The sequence below is a fragment of the Schistocerca piceifrons genome, chromosome 10, assembly GCF_021461385.2.
Source record: "Schistocerca piceifrons isolate TAMUIC-IGC-003096 chromosome 10, iqSchPice1.1, whole genome shotgun sequence".
Taxonomy (NCBI): domain Eukaryota; kingdom Metazoa; phylum Arthropoda; class Insecta; order Orthoptera; family Acrididae; genus Schistocerca; species Schistocerca piceifrons.
Genome location: NC_060147.1, coordinates 90,919,201 through 90,943,050, shown reverse-complemented (window position 1 = coordinate 90,943,050; position 23,850 = coordinate 90,919,201). Strand labels below are relative to the sequence as shown.

The 23,850-nt window shown below is 38.4% G+C and overlaps 1 protein-coding gene across 2 annotated transcripts in view; it reads right to left on the bottom strand.

The window, feature by feature from the left end:
* The window catches only part of LOC124718643 (disintegrin and metalloproteinase domain-containing protein 10), a 543,247-nt gene that overhangs the window by 13,348 nt on the left and 506,049 nt on the right, over window positions 1-23,850 (bottom strand). For both annotated transcript variants that reach the window (XM_047244269.1, XM_047244270.1), the window contains exons 8-13: window positions 21,462-21,636; window positions 17,857-18,034; window positions 11,680-11,857; window positions 8,126-8,347; window positions 2,251-2,367; window positions 80-244 (exon numbers count right to left, since the gene is read on the bottom strand). In XM_047244269.1, the coding sequence (XP_047100225.1) occupies window positions 80-244; window positions 2,251-2,367; window positions 8,126-8,347; window positions 11,680-11,857; window positions 17,857-18,034; window positions 21,462-21,636 (1,035 nt within the window). The remainder of the gene's footprint in view (window positions 1-79; window positions 245-2,250; window positions 2,368-8,125; window positions 8,348-11,679; window positions 11,858-17,856; window positions 18,035-21,461; window positions 21,637-23,850) is intronic.

The following is a 23,850-nucleotide window of genomic DNA, read 5'->3' as shown; positions in this document are numbered from 1 at the left end:
ATCTTAAATGTCACAGATGAAATAAATGACAATGCAAGTATATATGAAGTGTGCCAAATGCAGAACAATGCTGACTCACCATTCTTCTAAGTGTGCTCATGGGGTGACGCAGTGTTTCGCTAAAGCGTCGGGCAGGTGGTTTCTTTGGATTCGATGAGGGTGTGTGGACAGCACAGCACTTTATGAACAGTCCCATGAAGATGATGAATGCTACGCCCATCAACAGAACTGCCCACCAGTATTCCTGCAAGAAAATACAGTTGAAAGTTTTGAAGTGTTCAGCCATGTGTAACTACTAACTAATGTGTTTTTCATTGCATGTAATGGTGTTCAGGACAGACCGTTTCATCGGCTGTTGTAAATTTATATCAGAATCAGGATCACAGTTTTATTATCTCATTTCATATAGGCATAAGTCACTGATTTAATGTACAGGGAACTGCTCAATATAAATTAGGTAATTGAGACATATACAGTATTGAATAAACCCAATTAATCACAATTTACAACTATCACTGCATGTTTTATTACATTCCTCTACAGAGACAGCTTTATCAACACTGAAAAATTCTACAAGTCAATAATAACATCTTCGCAAAAGGATGACATCTAATTTTTCTTTCAGCAACATGAAATTTTCTTTTCATTGCTTTTAGTATCATACATATGTTGAAAATGGTTCCTTATTGATAACTAATAGTTAATTATTAATATTTATGACTTGTTATATATAAAAATAAACAGTTCACAAATTTAAATACATGGAATAGTTAAAATATATAGATCCCTAAATAGCAGTTGGCATGACTCATTAGGCTTAATATTAAATATACTTCTAATAATAACTTTTTTCAGTAACAGTAGCCTGTTCACACTAATTGCATTACCCCAGAAGATTATTCTAATCTTAGAACAGACCCAAAGTAGCTGTAATAAACAACTTTCCTAGTCACTTGAGTACTACAGTATATCCCATGTGAATGCAAGATTGTTTAAGTTGTTTGCCAAGTAGCTTATGTGGGAAGACGATAATTCTCCCTCTCTTTCTACAACTAACCACAGGGATTTGACAGAATCTGCATACGCAAGTTACTGATTTGACTTTGATCAGTTAGTTTTAAACTGTATTTGTTGAGCCTTTATCCTATTCTAATTTCACCAATATTCTAAGCTGTTTGGTTATCTCCCCCCCCCCCCCCCCCCTCCCACTTGCAATTCACACAGATCTACTGGAATATGATTTCAACTGAATCAAAAGCAGTACAGTATCATTCATTCTAGATCTTTCTAATTTATGGAGCAGTGGTGAGTGGATTACACAGTGAAAAACCTTTTGTTACATCACAGCAAATTCCTGTGACAAACATCCATTTAATAAATGTAATTTCTGTACATCTGTTGTTGTTATAAACAGTGGGTTAAAGAGAACATGTATCGTACCACACACAAAAATCAAACTCGTGTGTGACCTACAATTCCTCAAAGTTTTCTGGTAAAAATACTGTATATCAACACTTGTCACACAGTGCTATGAAAAGCTAAACAGCACATACAATAGCAAAATGGGAGAGTCAAAGAGTAAGACACAGGGCCTCTTCCCACAACAATAATGAGCGCCAATCAGCAGCTATGAAAGGGTATGTCCATCTTCTTCTTCCTCCTCATAGTCTCTCTTTTATGGGAATCATTTTTATTCCACTCCAGACATTCTCAACGATTAACTCACTACAATCCAGTGAGGAGGTTATGACAATGTAATTTCCAAACAATAATACGTTGCAGCAGAGCAAAAAAGTTTTAATTCAATATATATATACAAAGAATAGTGAAATATTTCGATAGATAACTCATGCCAACTGAAACTACCTATACTGAATGTCACCTTTATCCCACAACATCATGGTTGTGTGGCATATGACATCATATATGCATGAACAGAAAGAGAAGAGAACAGACTACTGACAATATATTTTTGCATCTATATTATTTTTTCGAAAATAGGTTGTGGTTACTGACAGATTTGTAGTGTAGTCCTTGGTCTAGCTAGGGCTGACATGTGACAATTTGGTTGTGATCTGGCAAAGTGGTATAAAAGCTTTCAGTTAATCTGATAATTCTATTGTGAATGAATTAATTATTCCTAGTACTTTCCTAATAATATGTGGTCAATGCAGAAAGTTATGTACAACTGGACGGTATTTTGTTGACAGGACGGTAAATCAGAAGAGAGAATTTTCTACGGATACCCACCGTGATCCACTGAGCAACAGTGAGCAACGTCTCCTTATTGAAGAGGAGATTCTTGAGCCGAGCCAGCGGCCCCTCAGCATCCACAGCTCTGCACTTGTAGAACACATCACAGTAGCCCTATGGCAAAAAATAAAAATACTGACACGCTTATAAAATTATTAAGGGAGCAGATTTATCAATATGTTTCAAGATATATCAAATAATTATACATCTATTTGAATATCATTTAAAACATTATCTGGGAGACAAAAAAATGCAAATCATATCCATTAGTTCAATTATTTACAGTTTAAGATGGGCAGAGACATGGTTCAGCTGACACTACTCTCATGTGGTGTTTATCTGACAGTTTTCCAAAAAATTTTAAGTGCTACAATACAGCAGTGAATGTGAATGAAAGGTAAGCGTTTAATGCTCATCGATAGTGGGGTCACAAGAGATGAAGCTGAGGAAGGACAGGGAAGGAAAACAGTAATGCCTTTTGAAAGGAACCATCCAAGAATCTGCGATTCAGGACAATCATGAAAAGTGAAAATTTGGATGGCTAGACGGGGGATACGAACCGCTGTCCTCTGGAATAGGAGATCAGTGTGCTACCAACTGTGCCTCTTTGGTTTTTATGACTATTTAAGTCTCAAAATAAAATATTTAAATTGGTTTGAAACACAGTTTTCTTTTAATAGATGTTAATAATGTCACTACAGCATTCAAAAACTGTGACGATGTGCAATAACATCGTAGGGTGGAGGAAAGCCAGAGACACCAACATCAGTCTTCACAATAAGTTTTGGAATCCCTATTCTAGTCAAGTGAAGGAACTGAAGATTTGGAATCACTATTTCAGTCAACTGAACTAAGTGATCGGCCCTGCTAGAGTCGATGCAGTTGTTTGTGCAAGCAAATGATCACATGAGCATATAAGAATTAAGACCAGGCCTACAATGGAAATTTGATTTTATTTGACATGCTTAAGATGAAAATAAAGGGGAAATGACACGTCTGCTGAAAGACAGGTGGGAAGAAGGGAGGGGGTGGGGGCATATAGGAGCAATCATTCGAAGCAAAGTAGTCTCAGTACAAATGGGCTCTAAAATGCATGCCCTAAAAGCTATGTACACCATTTTTACTGTAAGTTGTTTGCTGGCACTTTTAAAAGTGGTAGCACGGACCAAAACAAGGAAAAAAATGTGCAGTAAACATGGGCTCTAAAAGTACATACTTTAAGAGCTATGAGCACTTAGTCATCTTTGCTACCATGCAACACATCTGTTCTAATGAACAAGTGCACATAGCTTGTAAGGTATGCATTTTAGAGACCAAGTAAAGAGCTTGCAGTAGAAGATATTTGTCTCACAGAGTCGAAAATGAACAATTGCCCATAGCTCTTTATGCACGCCTTTTTAAGAGCTTTGAATGATCATTCCTCAATATTGGCCATTCCTCCTGGGTATCTTTTGGCTCAAATGGCTCTGAGCACTATGGGACTCAACTGCTGTGGTCATCAGTCCCCTAGAACTCAGAACTACTTAAACCTAACCTACCTAAGGACATCACACACATCCATGTCCGAGGCAGGATTCAAACCTGCGACCGTAGCAGTCGCACGGTTCCGGACTGTGCGCCTAGAACCGCGAGACCACCGCGGCCGGCTGGGTATCTTTTGTAGTGGATCGGAATGAGCAAGTGGGTAAGTAAGAGAAGATGAAAGTTGGAAACAAAATGTAATACTTGTTTTAACAACTGGTCTGTGATGATGGTGGACTGATAATTATCTCAAATAATATGGAGGGAACAACACTGATGTCAGTTTCCTGTTACTTCACCAAACATTACAACTGTAATGACGGTAACTGGAAAATAACTGTTAGAGATTTTGCTGGACTTGGATAGTCTGAGGTTGCTAGGTCCATGCATAGGAATGTATTATGATGTACATAGGGGATTACTGCACATTAAAAACATGATGATCACCACAGTAGGAGCCCAGCATTGATAAAGCACATTAAAGAAACAAAGGAATTACAATGCAACAAGTCAGTCCTTATTATTAACATAATTCAATGTAGAGTACTTGCATTCTCATGCACATTTGTCAGCTTTAGTTTCCTGCTCGGTTAAAATTACAAAAAGCCCTTCTCTGAAAAATATGTAGTAGACTCTTGATTAGCCAGACTAATTGTTGTACGTCATTCAGATAGTAAAAAATCCAGATAAGTGAATATACAAAGAAGAAAAGTGATTTTTGTTTTATTACTCTAGAAAGATACACCATGTCAACTTGCATATGGTTATCTGGTAGGTATGCTATCATATGGTTGTATATCTAGAGTTAATACATACTGTTAAATGTATACTTAAAAAAAAATTAACTTATTGAAATCAACTGAAGTCGGTGTTTATTAGCAGATTAGAAACACATTTCCTATGTACATACATACTTTCCTAAAATACTGCAATCTTAATCATGAAATACCTAACAAAAGATACCTAGGACACTCACAGTAGTTTAATTTTGTTTAAAATATTTGATAACTGCCATTTGACATAATTTTTTCTTTTCATTGCTGCTTCACTACAAAATTGTTTTAACTGTAGAAAACTCATGGTATCAGAGTTTTTGTTTTTCCAATCATTTGAAAGCTGTTTCAAGGGCTCAAAATGCTTCTGTGTGAGACAGTTGGGTATTATTTTATGCATCTACATTTTCTTCTGTTTCATCTTGTCGTATTTTCCGCAGTTCATTTGCCTGCAATATTTTTTCAACAATTTCATCATCTGACATGATCTGAAAACCTAGATCATTATTGTAACAAGTGAGGCATTCTTTCACATAATGAGGATTACAATCCTGGCTCACAGTATTTGTGTGTTTGTCATTAGCTCATTTATATCCTCCAAAACAGAATCATCCACATCAGTTATTGAATTTTTGTGTTCCTGTTTTAGTATTCTGTTCCAAGCTTTGTTCAAAGTCTTGCTTTCAATCAAATCCCTCACATTTACAATCATGTAACAACACTCCTTTCAGTTCATGTGCCTGAGAAACTTCAAAACAAGTTTTATGTTATCTTCATCAACAGATAACAGTCTACCATATATAAAACTTGTTTCTTTAAAGTCATTTTAACATTTCAATAACACTTAACAAAGATGTATTAGCATGCAAAAATTTTACTTTAAACATTTCATTTTCTCTCTCTTAACAGTTCAACCAAAGGATGGTTCCAGTAAAGGTATGACTTTTTCTTGTTTACCAGTTTTGTTTTGAATTTTTTTCTTACTTCAGGAATAAAAGTGTCGTCATTCCAGCTAACGAATATTTTTGTGCTCATCCATTTGCTTTTTTGGTTTTTATAAATTAATGGAAATCTGATATTTTTCAGGCATCTGGTGTTTTTGGATTTTCTGATGACAAGCAGAGGCATTTTATGGGTCCAAGTAGTGTCTGCACAAACTAATATTGTTACTCGCTCTTTGTTAGTTTTATATCCTATAGCTGAGCTCTGTTGCTGATAAGCTAGATATTTTCACAGTAATGATTTCCAGTTTAATCCTGTTTCACCAGTGTTGAAAACAAAGTCCATGTCATAGTCATTTTGGTCCGATTCCTTCTTAAAACCACCTTTAAAAGAATTTGCTGCATCTACATCAGCTGACGTTTTGTTTTTGTACTTCCAAATCTCGAATTACATGACGAGATTTGAACCTGTACAACCGTCCACACACAATTCATTTCTACAAGGTTGTCCAGTTGACCGTTTTTGTACAAAGGGTCAATACAAAGCTTCTCCCAAAAGTTCAGTTTTCATTTTCTCTATCACTTTTTGATGTTTAGTCCTGTCTTCACTATCAAATTTGCAGATATACTTCAAAACTGAATTGGTATTAAGGTTCGCAGGAGAGCTTCTGTAAAGTTTGGAAGGTAGGAGACGAGATACTGGCAGAAGTAAAGCTGTGAGGACCGGGCGTGAGTCGTGCTTCGGTAGCTCAGATGGTAGAGCACTTGCCCGCGAAAGGAAAAGGTCCCGAGTTCGAGTCTCGGTCGGGCACACAGTTTTAATCTGCCAGGAAGTTTCATATCAGCGCGCACTCCGCTGCAGAGTGAAAATCTCATTCTGAATTGGTAATCTTATCGAAGTACCTAGAGCATACTTGTTGGGTAACTTATGACCAGTTTGTACTTTTTCTAATAAATCAATAATGTTTATTTCATCTTTTAGTGATAACACCATTCTCTCAGGCTCAGACAGTTTTAAGACCAGACATAGCACAGTGACGTAGTAACTGGCAACTGTCTGACCCAAACAGTATTGAAACACGTGGGTCAGAGATCGCGCAACAGTGTCAATGCGACACGTCCCTGCACACATGGACTAGGCTACCCCAGATCACATAAGAAACAGACTGCCCGATCGCTTGGTCTAGCGGGCAACCCTTGTCAGGGAACAGCCACCAGGGAGCGACAGCGTCACACCCTTACTTGTGACACCAACCACTAGATGGCACTCTGTTCTGTGAAATATATGTCAACATCATCCGAATGCATGCAGCTTTCCACCATTTGGCATCTGTGAAGTACAGCTGTTTCTGACATACCACTGGTAGTGGATCGAGTCGTCATCACAATTGCCTGCGAGTATATCAACTGTGGAAGGAGTAGACGGACAAATCCTGAACTAAAAATGTTCAGATTTCCCGTCAAAGATAAAGAAAGGTTACGGATGTCGATTTTAAATCCAGGTAAATCAATAAATTAGTTTTTACTCACGATATTTAATGTTTCTCAATATTTATTTTTTTCGAAGATATCGTTAAGTGCGTACTTGAAATTATATTCGTTTACAACTAACAGTAATCAAATGCAAATTGTGGTTAGGAAGCAAATTCTGTTTCTTAAACTTATTTACAGTCTCAATGTGAATAATATATTGTCATTATAACTCACCTAATCTCTATACATACTCTATGCAAAATAAATAATTATGTCGGTAATGTCAGGACGCGAAACCCACTGCTCGGTGCAATATTTGTCAGTAAATTAACTGATTATATTTCAGAGACATTGAGAAGATTTTGAAAGCTTTCTAGTGTTAGCCTGCGCGCGGAGGAGCTGTATAACAAAGAGGAAATAAACGACATGGAAGGCGAGTGTAAAACCTAAGTGACTGCAATACAGTCTCCATTTAAACAGTAACTTGCGAGAAATGTTTGTGTGTTACTTTTCATTTATTTCATTTCGCATATGATTGTGAGAAGTATCCCTACAGTAGAAATAAACTTGGTTTGTCAAATTACAGGAGCTAATCTACATTCTTCGATTGAAAACTCGGGAAAAACCATAGCAGATCATGAGCTACAGTCAGCTGTGCGACGAATGCATTTTGCGCGCAGTGCTCTAGCCGAACACAAATCGGCGTCATTCACGTCACCGAAGATACAGCGTTGCCAGTTCCGCGACATGGACAGATCAGTTAGCATTGTAGCGTCACCTGCGACACCTGTTGACCGACGGGAAAACTATTTTTACGGTTTGCCTGTTCCGCCGTAAGGACGGTCAATCTGTTTCTTACGTGATCTGGGTAGGCTACGAAGCTATTTGCTCGTGGTTGACAATCTGGATAATTGCAAATTTGAATAACTGAGGTCCAGATAATCGAGTCTGCAATGTCTATGGATTTTACGAAGCCACTACTACATTGTGCATAGTTCAAAAGTGGTGTACTTTCAGTTGCCCCTCAATCTGGAGAGAGAAAGAAACATCTTCAGGAGACAGCTTGGTGCTGTTAAGATGGTGGGGAGCAGTGTCGCCACAATGTTCTCAGCACGACGACACACACACACACACACACACACACACACACACACACAAGCATACCTGGAAGTTATCACAGGGAGAGCCCGGCCGCAGGCTTATGCCGCCGGGAGGCAGGCCGACAGCAGCGGCGAACTCGCTGGTGCTGCGGCAGGTGGCGGCGTCCGTGCCATTCTGGCAGGCCAGCTCGCACAGCCGCCGCTTGTCCGTGCCCGAGCTCAGGAAGCACTCCGTCATGTTCCACTCGAGGCAGATCGAACCGGTGCACTCCCCGTTGATGCACAACTGCAATATAATAGACTGAGTCTCAGTATGAGTCGCACACTAGTAAACACTGTCTAAAACATGAAACGTTCCTGTTGTTGTTGTTGTTGCTGTTGTGGTCTTCGGTCCTGAGACTGGTTTGATGCAGCTCTCCATGCTACTCTATCCTGTGCAAGCTTCTTCATCTCCCAGTACTTACTGCTACCTACATCCTTCTGAATCTGCTTAGTGTATTCAGCTCTTGGTCTCCCTCTACGATTTTTACCCTCCACGCTGCCCTCCAATGCTAAATTGGTGATCCCTTGATGCCTCAGAACATGTCCTACCAACCGGTCCCTTCTTCTTGTTAAGTTGTGCCACAAACTCCTCTTCCCCCCCAGTTCTCCTCATTAGTTATGTGATCTACCCATCTATTCTTCAGCATTCTTCTGTAGCACCACATTTCGAAAACTTCTATTCTCTTCTTCTCTTAACTATTTATCATCCACGTTTCACTTCCATACATGGCTACACTCCATACAAATGCTTTCGGAAACGACTTCCTGACACTTAAATCTATACTCGAGGTTAACAAATTTCTCTTCTTCAGAAACACTTTCCTTGCCATTGCAAGTCTACATTTTATATCCTCTCTACTTCGACCATCATCAGTTATGTTGGTCCCCAAATAACAAAACTCATTTACTACTTTAAGTGTTTCATTTCCTTATCTAATTCCCTCAGCATCACCCGACTTAATTCGACTACATTCCCTTATCCTCGTTTTACCTTTCTTGATGTTCATCTTATATCCTCCTTTCAAGACACTGTCCATTCCGTTCAACTGCTCTTCCAAGTCCTTTGCTGTCTCTGACAGAATTACAATGTCATCAGCGAACCTCAAAGTTTTTAATTCTTCTCCATGGGTTTTAATACCTACTCCAAATTTTGCTTTTGTTTCCTTTACTGCTTACTCAATATACAGATTGAATAACATCGGGGAGAGGCTACAACCCTGTCTCACTCCCTTCCCAACCGCTGCTTTCCTTTCATGCCCCTCGACTCTTAGGTTAAACATAATTTTGGAATAATACTCTCACAAATATTAGGAAATTGTCTTTAAGATGTGACGTATGAGGGCTATTTATAAATGCATCTCTAATTCATCATCAATCATTGCATTAAGGGGACTTTAAGATGTACATCAGATAAAACAAAAGAAATACCCACAAGAGAGAGAGAGAGAGAGAGAGAGAGAGAGAGAGAGAGAGAGAGAGAGAGAGAGAGAGGTCCTCTTCATGGGACTAGACAGCACCAAAGACAGTGAAAAGTCAGTATGAATATTTAAATAATAATTTTAGTTTCAAAATGAGGTGTCCTAATGCCTTAGTGGATTTTGTTTGAGATGTATGTCCTATTAATACTCCCATAAGTCAACAGTTCCCCTCATTAAGAATTGCTATCTGAAACACAGTATATATAATTCCACATAGTAAATGGAATGACACCATTAATAAATATGGACTTCGATCAGAAATCGGTAGCTAAGGTAGAATATTCAAAATGTCTAGGTGTATGCATTGATGAGGGGTTGAACTAGAAAAAACACACTGAAGATCTGCTGAAACTTTTGAGTTCAGCTACTTACGCTATTAGGGTCATTGCAAATTTTGGCGATATATGTCTCAGTAAATTAATTTACCACGCCTGTTTTCATTCTCTGCTTTCGTATGGCATTATATTCTGGGGCAACTCATCATTGAGTAAAAGAGTGTTCATTGCACAAAAGCGTGTAATCAGAATAATTGCTGGAGCTCATCCAAGATCATCCTGCAGACACTTATTTAAAGAGCTAGCGAACTTCATTGTAACCTCACAATATGTATATTCACTTATGAAATTTGTTATTAACAATCCAAACGAATTCAAAAGTAATAGCAGTGTACATGGCTACAACACTAGGGGAAAGGATGATCTTCACTATTCATGGTTAAATCTAACTTTGGCCCAGAAAGGGGTAAATTATGCTGCCACAAAAGTCTTTGGTCACTCACCCAGTAGCATCAAAAGTCTGACAGATAGCCATATATAATTTAAAAGGAAATTAAAAGAATTTCTGAATGGCAACTCTTTTTACTCATTAGATGAATTTTTTGGATGTAGTAAGTGGGTAATTTCCCCATCACCCACCCCCACCCCCACCAAAAAAAAAGAAAAAAAAATGTGTAATGTAATATCTTGTATAGACAACTTTTATTAACCTGACACGTTCCACATCATTACAAAGTGTCATATTCATGATCTATGGAACTAATCTAATCTAATCTTTATTGCTTGAATGGGAACAAGAGATCAAGGTTCAAGACCATCAAGTGAAAGACAAAATATGTATTTTTGATCTCTGACAACTGTTACAGCAGCTTTTTGGTCAGGAAAAGAAGGGAAGGAGATGTAGAAACAAGCAGATGGTGGCAGGGAAGGAGAAGGAGATAGAAGGCGGATGGAGATGGAAAATTCATTTTGGAATTCTAAAATTTGCTGTTTGTGCAATGCATCACTTCAATGCTTCCAGTAGCTTGTTACATCTTTGACTTTTCTGAATAACAGCCACATACTTTTCCTTTACTTTTCTCTCTACCACCTCTGTCACTTTCGAATCCACACAATGTATTGTCACTGTGCGAGATGGGAGGTGACAGAGGGCGGTATCTGCCCAAACAGTTTGGGGAGGGAACTCAAACACTTCAGTGTTTGACCTTTCTAATCAGAGCTGCACATCTCATCATTTCAGATACAACAGTAGCACAATGCAACTTCTGCCAGATAAAGGCTGTGTTTCCAACTGTGTTTCAAACCCAGAACATTGCCTAATTTTTCTTACAGGAGCACTAGTCTTCTGTGAAGTTTGAAAGGAAGAAGAGAGGTAAAGCCAGAATTAAAACTGTGTAGGTGGGTCATGAGTCATCCCTGATAACTCTGACAGTAATAGCATTGCCATGTAAAGCAAGGCTCAGTCTTCAATCTTAGTCCACTACATATTTTCATCTCCCACGTAGTTTTAAAACAACATAAACTTTGCTGCAGAGTCAAAGAGGCACCAAATGTCTTCAATTATTTCTCACAGTTTTTAGCCAGTATAGCTTCCCTTAATACCATCAAAGCTATTCCCTGATGTCCCAACCCATGTTCTACCACCCTGTCCTTTCTTCTAATCAAGGTTTTCCGCACGGTCCTTTCCTCAACAATTCTGCAGTGAACATCATGCTTTCTTATCTTATCAGTCCTCCACGTTTTCCACATTCTTTGGTAATTTCACACGCTGAATGATTTAATTCTCTTCATACTAGCACGGACAAAATGACGTGGTAGGTTACCTGTGTGCCCTCATTGCAGCGTGTCTTGTTGGCCTTGGGCATCGGCGCCGGGCACTCGGGCGAGCTGCCACTGCACTTGGAGCTCCAACTGCAGTCGGACTCTGAGCGGCAGAGCACGTTCTGCCGACTGAGCACGAACTGGCACGTTTCACTGGAGCAACACGGCCCTTGGCTGGGACTGCAACAGAAGGAAGCAGGGGTAAGAAGTGGTCTCCTCCTAAAAGCAGGCCAGGGCAGTAGATGAGGTTAAAAAAAAACATTCAAATGTGTGTGAAATCTTATGGGACTTAACTGCTAAGGTCATCAGTCCCTAAGCTTACACACTACTTAACCTAAATTATCCTAAGGACAAACACACACACCCATGCCCGAGGGAGGACTCGAACCTCTGCCGGGACCAGCCGGATGGGGTTCACCTTACAAGTTTCCACAAACTTCCACTAAATGCTGCTACTGGGATGGGACATTGCAGGTTGTGATTTTTTTTGTCATCAAATTAACAGCAAATTTGAAAGTGAGCAAATAATTTGTTTACAGTGACTGTTTAAGACCAACTGTTGTGAAAATGTGAAAATTTCATGTAACAGTTTCCTTTCAATGACTTTTTTTTTTTATAATTTTCGTCAAGTCCTAACTCAAAAACAATTACCAGATTTCCATCATTCTACTTTTGCTGATCAATTACCTTCAGGGAAGATAGTTTGCAGTTGGTTTATAGAATTATGTCATGGCCATAACTCCAACTGCAATTAATTTCATCAAGGTCAACCAAAACAGGTTGCTGTTTTCAAGACAGATGAAGAGGACTGAAATATGATTTGCCATAAGCATAGCTGGGTGCAAGACTGATAATCAGTTAATCGTTGATTAGCGAAGTTAACTTTTTGAGTGACAGGTTGAACTTAAAGTTAATTTTCAAAAACGTTAACAGACTATTTAACGTCTGCTAAATTTCTTCAGGTCCGTTACTCAATAACTAGGTTTCTGCTGCTTACGAGAGAAATTACACCATGCCACCAGTGGTCATCATCTTTTGACAAGTTTGGGTCACGTAGGTGTGTGGCTAGCTGGGGTGGGCATGATTGATGCAAACAATCAGGTGTGAGTGAGAATAACTATAGATGTTGGCTGCTTATTGTTGTTCGTTAACTGAGTTTGCATTAAGCACTACTTTTTGTTCGTGGGATGACTGTGGAAACTAAATCGTGGAATCTGATTCTAGCTCTATAACTGATGAAAATTTGTGAGCACTTTTAAATGATTACATTAATTTTGTATGTATTTTTTGACTGTAAACTGTGTTTACCTAAAAAGTCAAGAAATAGGGCTCACATTTTGAGAATTAACAATTTGCAACAATACATAAGGAGAACACATGAATCACGGTATGTACAGTTTGGAAAAACAGTGAAAGCTGCTTCTGGTAGAGAAAAGTTAAAAAGAAAAATCAATCTTAGCATCCAGATACTGACAGCAGAGCTAGTAGCAGTAATCCGGTTGAAAGAATACAAGGGAGAAACATCCAAGAGTCTTTTGGCTTGTAGTAATTGGCGGCGATGTGTCTCAAGCTAGTGTGGATCAATGCATAGTAAACTTCATTGTTACAAACATGGTTCCTTTACATGTCACTGGATCAAAGTCATTTGAGAAGCTTATAAAAACCTTTAATCTCAAACAATAGGAGAATATTTGGCACACAAGTTGTTAATGAACATTTTCATTTAAAGCAGCCTCTTATTAAGGGGAATATGCATTGAGAATCAGATACTATACTGTTCTTGTGTATTTTTATTCACCCATGATCTAATATTGATAACTAAATAATCATAAAACAATTAAACTACTTTTTTATTTGTCTTCGATTTTCTACCTAAACTTCCCCATTTAAAAATTTTTCTTTAAGCAACAGTAATTTGTTGGATTCATTTGCTGTTTCACTACACCCACAATATAATGTTTACTATTACAAGTTTTACATTAACAATTAACTTTAACCTCCGATAAATCTCCTATAAAGTAATGCTTCAATGTGTAATGAAGTTAACTTTCCTAATAATGGATTAACGATTAACCAAATTAACTTTTTGATTAATGTTGCCCAGCTGTGGCCATACGACTGAGGTATCTTCAAGTTCATCAAATACTACAGTCACCCTGATTTTGTTTTAACATTTAGCTTTGAAAAAGATCCATTAATGACAGATTCAGCGCCATTCGATACAAGCTCCAAAAGAGGCCCATTGGTCTAAATGACATCCAACTTTGACATATTCGTACAAGCCAGAAGCTAAGCAGTGATCAACTGTTTGGGTGTTCCAAGATGAACTGATCCCAAAAAATGTTATTTCCGATGCAAGAAAATGTCTGTGTGGTTACGCTGGACACGACATAACCATCGGTTTGGAGCACGCTGTTCCAAAGCGGACACATGTGACACATTATAAGCTACCCGTCAGGCAGAACTACAGGGCACATTTTACGCATGCACGAGCTACTCGGCCACTCCTGCCCGTCACAACCATCTGTTCACCCTAAATCATTCAACAAATTAGCGAAAACAGCCCAAACTTTGTGTCAAACAGTCTATTATTTGATAGCGAGAAATATCAAAATAATATCTCCGTGCTCATATTCACTTGCTTTATTCCCTAACAACTACTTCATGCTCTCTTTTGTCAAATGAAGACTTTTTGTTGAAAGCAGTTATCATTACCTCATGAGGAGACATCAGACCTGTAGAACTGTTAATCCTGAGTACCTGGCTAGCAGATTTTCATGCGATGGCCCTTGCTTTCTGACAAAATCAATGTTCAAGTTTTATGCATACCTCCCATAATCATAATGTTCATCAGCTTACCACAGTGGTTAAGGTTAATGGCTACCAATCTGGCAGTACAGGTTCAAATCTTGCCTGTGCACTTTCTTCAATCTGATAGTACAGAATATCATTAAATAGTATATGTCATCAAAAAATTTTCAACAGTAGTCATTTTCACTGGAGTAATTTCTTAATTAATCAAACATTACACCAAATTCTCCTAAAATGTTTATTCTGTTTGTTACAGAATAGATTACAGAACTGTCTTATTCACCATCACATGCATTGCTTGCTGTTCTACAACATAATACGGCATGAAATTTGTTGTAGAAGCAACAGAAGCGCAAATTCGTACAGCACGAAAGGCACTAATTTGCATGCCCATGAATTTTTCAGAGGCGATATTGGAAGAAACACTTTTGTTTAGATTGAAAGAGATTATTCACTGTTCAATCAACTTCAGTGCAAACTACATGTACATGGTCATTCCTGTGAAAGCACAATTAAAGAATGGGTTTTTACGAAACCTTCCCTCACAGTGATTTCTCTATCAGTCTTTAGCAAGTTGGGACACTCCAAATCTTTTCTGTGAAAATTTTTTAACCTGCATCTAAAAGTAAACCTAATAGGTCTGGCAAATCCATACAACCAGTATCGCGGACAGGGCCCTTAGCCATTATGCTACACTCGCTTGATACAGAAGATATGCATAAAACTTCAACATCAAATTTCTCAGAAATTACGGGCTGTCGCATGAAAGCCGCTAGACAGGTCCTTAGGACAGATCCCTCCACAACATGCCTGAGACTCATCAAAATCTGTAACAGGTCTGATCATCCTCTTGTCAGTTTGAATGGAATTCAATAAATTTTAAAGGCAAATCTTTTGAAACACAATTTAAAAAATTGTAGAAAAAATTTTGTTTCATTGTTTGCGTAAAACTTAAAAGTCAATGCTCATAAAATGCTCTGTTATCATGCAGAGCTCCATGATCATATTATCAACATCACAACAAATCCATGTGTAGCAAAATCCAAGCCTTAGGGGTGACAATAATTGATGCAAGCCACAATGAAGGTAGTGCTATTTCTTGTATAGTGGGTGTCTTGCTGTTACTGCTTATACCTCTCCGCAACTGTGCAAGAAAGATAAAAAGCCTTTTTTGCAATGTTGAGAACAATGTAAGTTTCTGAAACAGAGACCTGTACCACATTCTACACGAATTTGGCAAGTCTTACATTCAGCAAACAGTTGGGTTGAGGTGCAAAGAACATAGCCAAACGAGACAATGGAGTAAATCAGCTTTCGCCGAGACAGATACGGAGATAATCATGACGTGCAATACAATGAGACCAATACCGTGGTGCAGACACCAAGTATCTCAAACTGTGTAATTAATGGGGCTGTCAAAATAAACATGTCACAAAACCTAATAAACTGTGATCAAAATTTCAATTTACACAGAGCACCGAGTCTGACACACAATTTATTGAGACCTCATTGGCCATCTAGTCCACCAGAGCAGTAAAACACTGAGCTAATGTGCGCTTCACAAATGAATAAGACTCAGTGGGTGTAGCAGGCACAGGGGGTCAGACTGTTGCTACAAATGGAAATGTGACACCGACAATGCTTCACAATCTGCTAGGAGTCTGGGCAGCACAACTCACAACATCTGAACAAGATAACTGGGCCAATCAATGAAATATCATGTAGGAAAATGGAAACAACATATTAGCTGAACATCAAGCAGTACACCATTAATAGTGAATGGAAAATATACCATCTATTTTTGACAAAATCCTGATCTATTTTTGCAGTATTCACATCTATTTTTGTCAAAATTTGCATTACTTTTTTTTTGTAAATGATTTGACACACAAATTTATATGAGTGTCATGCTGCATGACTGAAGACAAAAAAAGCCTTCTTCTTTGAAACTGACTGTTACAAAAATAGAGCTGATTGGAAACTTTTTGACTGGAGCATTTCCTTTTGCAAAACCTCTGGCTAATGGGACATTATTTGTCTTTTCCTGCCCAGTTTGACAATAACAAAATCTGTGGACTATTAATTTAGAAGTTTCTTGGGTATTCATAGCTTTGTGACCCATGTTTAATAATGCTACAGGTACAAATGGCAATGCAGTTAATGTAGAAATAGAACTTAATGTACAGTAACCCTATTTTAATGTTAGGGGAAGAACTTCATACCAGTCACAAAATGTTACAGATTTTGCTTTCCAATCACTGTAGCGCAGAATATGGACACTACAGACTATAGTGGCAGGTGGTCGAAAGCATAAACGAACTACAATTTTGACCACTAGAGGGGAGGGGAGCGGTGCAGGGAATTAAGTCCATCACCCTTTGGCAGGGCAGCAGCCTACAGCAGAATTGACACACTGTCATAGGGACTGTCGACACCTTCTTCTGTTGTGAGGGATGTACTTTAAATCTGTGATGGACCATGATTAGTGACTTCACCTATTTCAAAAGAAATGAAAACAATGAGCAAAGCATAACACCAAGCATTCAGGGATAGCTACCATACAATTCCTTGCTGAGGTTAGCAGAGTATTGTTAATGACACAATTCAGGCCCAACCTCTAGTGGTATTTGATGCATCCACAGTACAAAACATCCACCACTTAATTCACCACAATAAAATTTCTGAACTATACCATCTTTTGAACTTTAGCTGACAAACAAACATACAGTACATGTTTCTTTGTTATAACATGCTAGGTCCCATGGCTGAGTACTATGTTGCATGTATCTTAAATCTTGCTTGTATCTTAAACAGACCATTCATGCACCCACAACTGTCATGGCACCAGATCACTGAGCACACTGATACGTCATTGCATTCATACACTTTTTATTTTGCAGACAGGTTCTTGTGCAGATTATATTTCCAAATTGGGCTTCACCAGATGATGTATAATACTTGTAACTGAAAGTTGGCTACAGTTTCGATATTTATATGCAGAAAACAAAGCTGTTTCAAACTATCTCTGATGAAATAGTTCATCTGGATACAGTTCGCTATGAAAGAGTGTCTAGTAAGTAATTTTGCATTCTCACATTTTAAGGCAGAGTTTGCATCAATTAATTAATTTTGCATTTTTGTATTTTGGGGCAGAATATCCACCTATTTCACATTTATTGCAAAACACGAATTTTTTAATTCCTAATTATTAACCAATCACACCGAGAAAACCTGGGAACACAGCAATGGCTCTGATAAATGTTATGACCTGCAATATCATCTCTATAACAGTTATACTTACTCTCATCACTGTCATCAACAACAGCTGCTATCAGAGACACATTACCCCAGAGAGAGGCAACACTTACCTGCATTGCGTCCCAGCGCGGCGGTAGCAGCCCTTGGCCGACTCATTCTTGATGCGGTCCACCTCCGACACTTGTCGCGGGTAGCAGCACTTGTCTGTGCACTCGTCGTCATCGTAGCCACAGTCGCACTCCTCTCCGATCTCCACAATCTTGTTCCCACAGAAAGCACCTTCCGAAGCTGTGAGGGAAAGTCACAGAGTCAAACGTACATCCTGAGAGAACACAAGTCACCCACACAAAAAGATCCAATCTGTAAACTTTCAAGATTGATCAGTAAATTCTGAAATTATGATGTAGTAAGATACAGTGAAGAATAGTAATTTGCTATGAGGTGAAAAATCCAGGCTGGAATGAATAAGAAAGTTGCCACACACCATATAGCAGACATGCTCAGTTGGAGATAGGCACAACAAACAGTCACAAATAAGACTTTCGGCCAGTAAGGCCAATGTCAAAAACAGATGACACACACACACACACACACACACACACACACACACACACACACAAATGTAACTGTCTCACACACATGACTGCAGTCTCAGACAACTGAAGCCACACATTGAGTGAGTATGGTGAGTGACAACTTTCCTTTTCATAATATTGTTGCTAAGAGATGAAATTTTCAGTGAAATTCAAACTGCAGTTACACAATTACGAAATATTCAATGTATTTATCAGTTCCTCAAATTGAAATCCAGCGAGAAATGGGCTGAAACAAAATGAGAGGCATTTCTGAAATATTAACATAGTACAAATATTAAATGCATTACTTTTTCAGATTGAAATTGCATGCCACCAGACCCGAACTCAAGCCCGTGACCTTGCCTGTAGCTGGCAATGCTCACACCTCTCGAGTTATGAGGTCTCGGATTGCTCATAGGTTACAGGCTTGAGTTCCGGTGTGGCACACAGTTTTAATCTGACAGGAAGTTTCAAAAACAGCTTTATTAACCCCACTAGACACGCAACTGGACGGTACAGACGTATCAGTGTGTGTACTATCACAAACACTGTGACAGAGTGAGGTGGAACTACATTATAGTTAGTTTACCTCCAAATGATTTCTGTCAAGACTATAGTTCAATTCTTTTATCTTGGCGGGTCGCGCACGCCCGCCCAGACGCGGGAGATCGCTACGTTGCCAGTTGCACACGACGCACGCGCCAAGAGAAGCAGCGCCATAGTATAGCATAGTTCGCAAGCTTACGTTTAGGGGGGAGCGTGCAGTTCATGAAGTACAGCCACCACAGCCGCATCAACCCTTTCGCTGCTACAAAGACGTGCTCCCCGCATTCCGCACTGTGCGCGATTTTGTCACTGCACTGCTCGCCTGTGCAGACACGTGGCATTCCGACTGCTTTGAAACTCTTATCATTAGATTCTACAAAAACTATTTGGCCCAAAAATTAGATTTTTACACATCTTCTTGACTGATACCTCCCCCCCATAAATGACTTAATTTTGTTTCAATGTTCAACACAGTTGTTATGCAGCATTAAATATAGTAAACCTTTGCATGAAACTTCGAAGAGTTTGCAGAGGTAAAAGTCCATAGCATATACTTTCCGTATGGTCGATTTTAGTTGCCACAATGTTGAGAATGAAATGTGGACAAGATACCTAAATTTCATATAAAATTTACTGTATAACAATATCTCATTTAATTTAAGTACGACGTAGGTGTCGTATGTAATATTGAGAAATATTCCATCTTTTGCTACTGTAACAAAAGTTTTATTTACACTGGGCATGTTTGGCTTTATTTTAAAGCACTTCAATCAATCAAAAGGAAGTAGACAAAATACATTAAACAACACTGTGGACTCACAAAAACATTAGGACTTGAATATACGGTCTTTCAGTGAAGTGCTCTGAGCTATGTCAAATATAATTTTTGTGTGTGGCACACACAAACAGCATTTATTTGCTAAAACACTGATCAGCCGACACAAACGTTGAATATTGTGTTACCACAGCACAAAACTATGAAAGGTGACTTGGCAATGGAGGACACAAAATACTGTCCATTGAAGATGCTTCAAAAGAGAGAAATGAGTCTGGTCTAAATAAGTCTCTTATTACAGTTGCAGAAGAGGAATATATTTCAATACCATTGGTAAAACTGCGACTGTGGAACAAAAACAAGAAAGAGAACATGAGTACCATTGTGTATGTGCCATACCTTTGACTGACTGAAGTGCTTTAAAACAAAGCCAAATGCGCCCAGTGTAAATAAAACTTTTATTACAGTCGCGGAAGACGGAACATTTCTCAATATTACATATGACACCTACGTGGTACTTAAATTAAATGATATATTGTTATGCAGTAAATTTTATATGAAATTTAGGTATCTTGTCCACATTTCATTCTCAACATTGTGGCAACTAAAATCGACCATACGGAGAGTATATGCTATGGACTTTTACCTCTGCAAACTCTTCAAAATTTTGTGCAATGGTTGACTACATTTAATGCTGCACAATAACTGCATTGAACATCGAAACAAAATTAAGTCATTTATGGGGGGAAGGTATCAGTCAAGAAGATGTGTAAAAATCAAATTTTTGGGCCAAATAGTTTTTGTGAAATCGAATGATAAGTGTGTCAAAGCAGTGGGAACACCATGTGTTTTCACAGGCGAGCAGTGCAGTGATGACAAAATCGCGCACAGCACGGAATGCGGGGAGCAGGTGTCTGCAGCAGCGAAAGGGTTAATTAGGAGACAAAGCACTAGAAATTTCAAAACAATTGCATTCAAACGAATAAAATTCGTGAAGTAAGACACTTCGATATTGTTTTTAAATAAAGAAAATATTAAGCACTACACAAGGTTTGAACTCATAACCTTTCGCTTAGTAGCCCAATACCTTCACCGTTACGCTAACGCAACTCATCTGATAACGTAACTTAATGAGGACTCTAACACGTCATGCAAAATACTGATAAACACTGTTGGTATGACTATGAATTATTCACACTTCGTCGAAGTACAATAGGAAATAAACAATTACTGCTGTTCTTTATTGTGAAAAAGCGGTTTGTGAGATTGATACAAACACCTTTCCTTGCTATCGCCTGAATTAGGAATCTTATTGCTTATTTGGTTTAATTAATTAATAGAATATGAAGCAATTGGTATAAAGAATGCTTTTTCCAAGCTTTCTATAAAAGAAAGTCTGCTATCAAGACATTGCTTTTGTTCTATTACTTTATTTATGACTGAACGTTTCTAAAACTGAAGACACTCGTCCGTGCTCTGCACTGCAGTCGAGATCTGGCAACGTCATTCTCTGTTCATTGGCTGACTGTGTTTTGTGACGTCAGATGCGCAGAACGAACCTAAACTCGGCCGCCAACATAAATGACGCGCACTTTAGCTAAAAAAAACACATACACAAGGAGATGACGTTTTCAGTGAGCAAACAGCTCTTAGTTTCTAAAGTGAGTCACTCATTTAAATTCTCATATTTTTCCTGCTTCCACAAAAATTTAAATTTTTCAAAAATTTTCTATTTAGAAAGTTATCCACATTCAAAAATTTCATATTCCAGAATGTCTGACTCAAATAATTGTTACTTCCAAAATGTGGTAGATCTGACCTGTGAAGCAATTCCTCTTCTTGTTGTCCTCAATAGCATCCAGGACCTTGCTGATGTTGCCGATGCTGCAGCTCGAGAACTTGCTGTTGTTGGGCCGGTCACCCGACGTGGCCGACGCAAACATGATGAAGTTGCCATTGAGCCCACCGGGACGGCATTCTGCTGGGTAATCATGCTGTGAACAACAGAGAAAACAGCAAATTTAAATATCTGCAGTAATCCAAACCCTTTAATTATTCATATAATACAAATATACATTACATAAGAGGATAAAGCACTCCAAAATATGAAGTAATCAAAAACATCTAAGAAGAATTGAATACCAACAGGATAATTAAAAATGAGGTAAACATGTCTGTAGTGTGCAGTGTGTGTAGCGTGCATTTCTCATGATCTGTTACTGCTACAGAATCGTCAATGTAGAGACCTCAAAGAAGTAGCATAGCCAGCTCATTTTTAACGAACAACACGGGTTGTCAGTTAATTTTGTAAATTATATATTTTCTTATTTTTAGATGAGAACATCTAGGATGACTCACATCTTCCACACTCAACACGTCACACCTATGAGAACGGCAAGCCAAAATTAAATTGCTTATTATAGTGCGGCTGTAGGACCAGTGTGGACTGAGATGTACCACCATGAGATGGAACTGAACAGCTCCGAGTCCATCAACGATGCAAATGTTAAAGAAAGAGGAAGGGTCAATTGAATTGTACAGTGACAGTTCAAGTTTAGTTCTGGATAAAATTAGAGAGCTGTTGTTTTGTGATATATAATGAACACTAACAGGCAGTATGCTTTTAACAGTTAACTGATCTGAAGGTGTTTCATTTGAATGAAGTATAAATATCAGATTTTATAGAAGGCAGCAATGTCAGCAAGAAGTGCAAGATCATGGTTATAAAACCATTGCAGGAGATTGCATTTCAAGTGACTGAGTATTCACAATTACCACAACATTAACTGAGTACTAATATTGACCAGGCAACTTTGATTAGTCCATCTCCTCCTTACCCCTTTTTCTCTCCATCATCACGTTGTCATCTCCACCTTAACAGGAAGTTATGGTTCTTACATCCACAGAATTTCTTTCCAGATGGTAAGTAATATATCTACCAAGTTTGGTTGAAATTGATAAAGGACTTAGATAATGTCTGCAAAACATGTTGCAAATATAGTTGTAAAAAACTAATAAATTAATATGGAATGTCTGATGTGACAGTTGTAGCCGGCCGCGGTGGCCTTGCGGTTCTGGTGCAGCAGTCCGGAACCGCGGGACTGCTACGGTTGCAGGTTCAAATCCTGCCTTGGGCATGGGTGTGTGTGATGTCCTTAGGTTAGTTGGGTTTAAGTAGTTCTAAGTTCTAGGGGACTTATGACCTAAGATGTTGAGTCCCATAGTGCTCTGAACCATTTGTGACAGTTGTAATGCATAAACAGCGAAAATATAGCAAGTGCTAATCTACTTTCCTTTCATCATTTTGTGATGACTGTCTACGATAAAAGTCATGTAAAAGTTTGAAATTACGTGCAAAGTCTGTCGCAAGTTATAAGTGTTCTCATTCATATAGTCTGGCTATTTGCGCGTCATGAGAAATGCTTATTTTTCACCCTCCTCCCTACCCCTTTGAGAGGTAGGTGATTCTTACTCCAATGCTGGATTTTCCCAGAAAGTAAGTGATAAGTGTACTAAGTTTGGTTGAGATTGATCCAGTGGTGTAGGAGGTGATGTGGAGGAATACATACATACATACATACATACATACATTTTTATAATGTGTATGCGAAAAAATGAAACACCAAATTAACAGCAAAAGTGAAATTTGAGACTGAATAAGTATATGTCTGTATGACAAGATAATTATCACTATATTTAACAACATCATAATTGTTTTACTTCACAAGGAATTTGAAGGAGTAGGTGCAAAGAACTAAAGCCCCAGAGTTATTTTGTAAGCTGCACACATGAATTCACCAAAATCTCTAGCAGCAAACAGAAAAATGTGAAAATAGTCTGTCTATGTCTGCTAAAAATTGTATTAATTGAAGCCTCTGATATCATTTCATCAATTCACAACCCATCTTTTTCAACCTAACAAGCAACATCCCAAAAAATAACGTCAACACAAAAAAGTATTGTCCATTCACTTTTTGTTTGTGCTAGTACAGGGTGTGGTACAACCAATGAAGCAGTTTTGCGGCATTATAAAAAAGAAATTGGGATACATTCAGGAAAAAAGTTTCCATTTTTGACGTTAGTAGTTAATACAATTTTATGTGCACTCAGTGTTGAAAGTAACATCCTCAAGATGACGGCTGTTAGCAGTTACACACTTTTGGAGATGATCTCTGAAGTTTTGAACAGCACGTTTACACATATCGCAG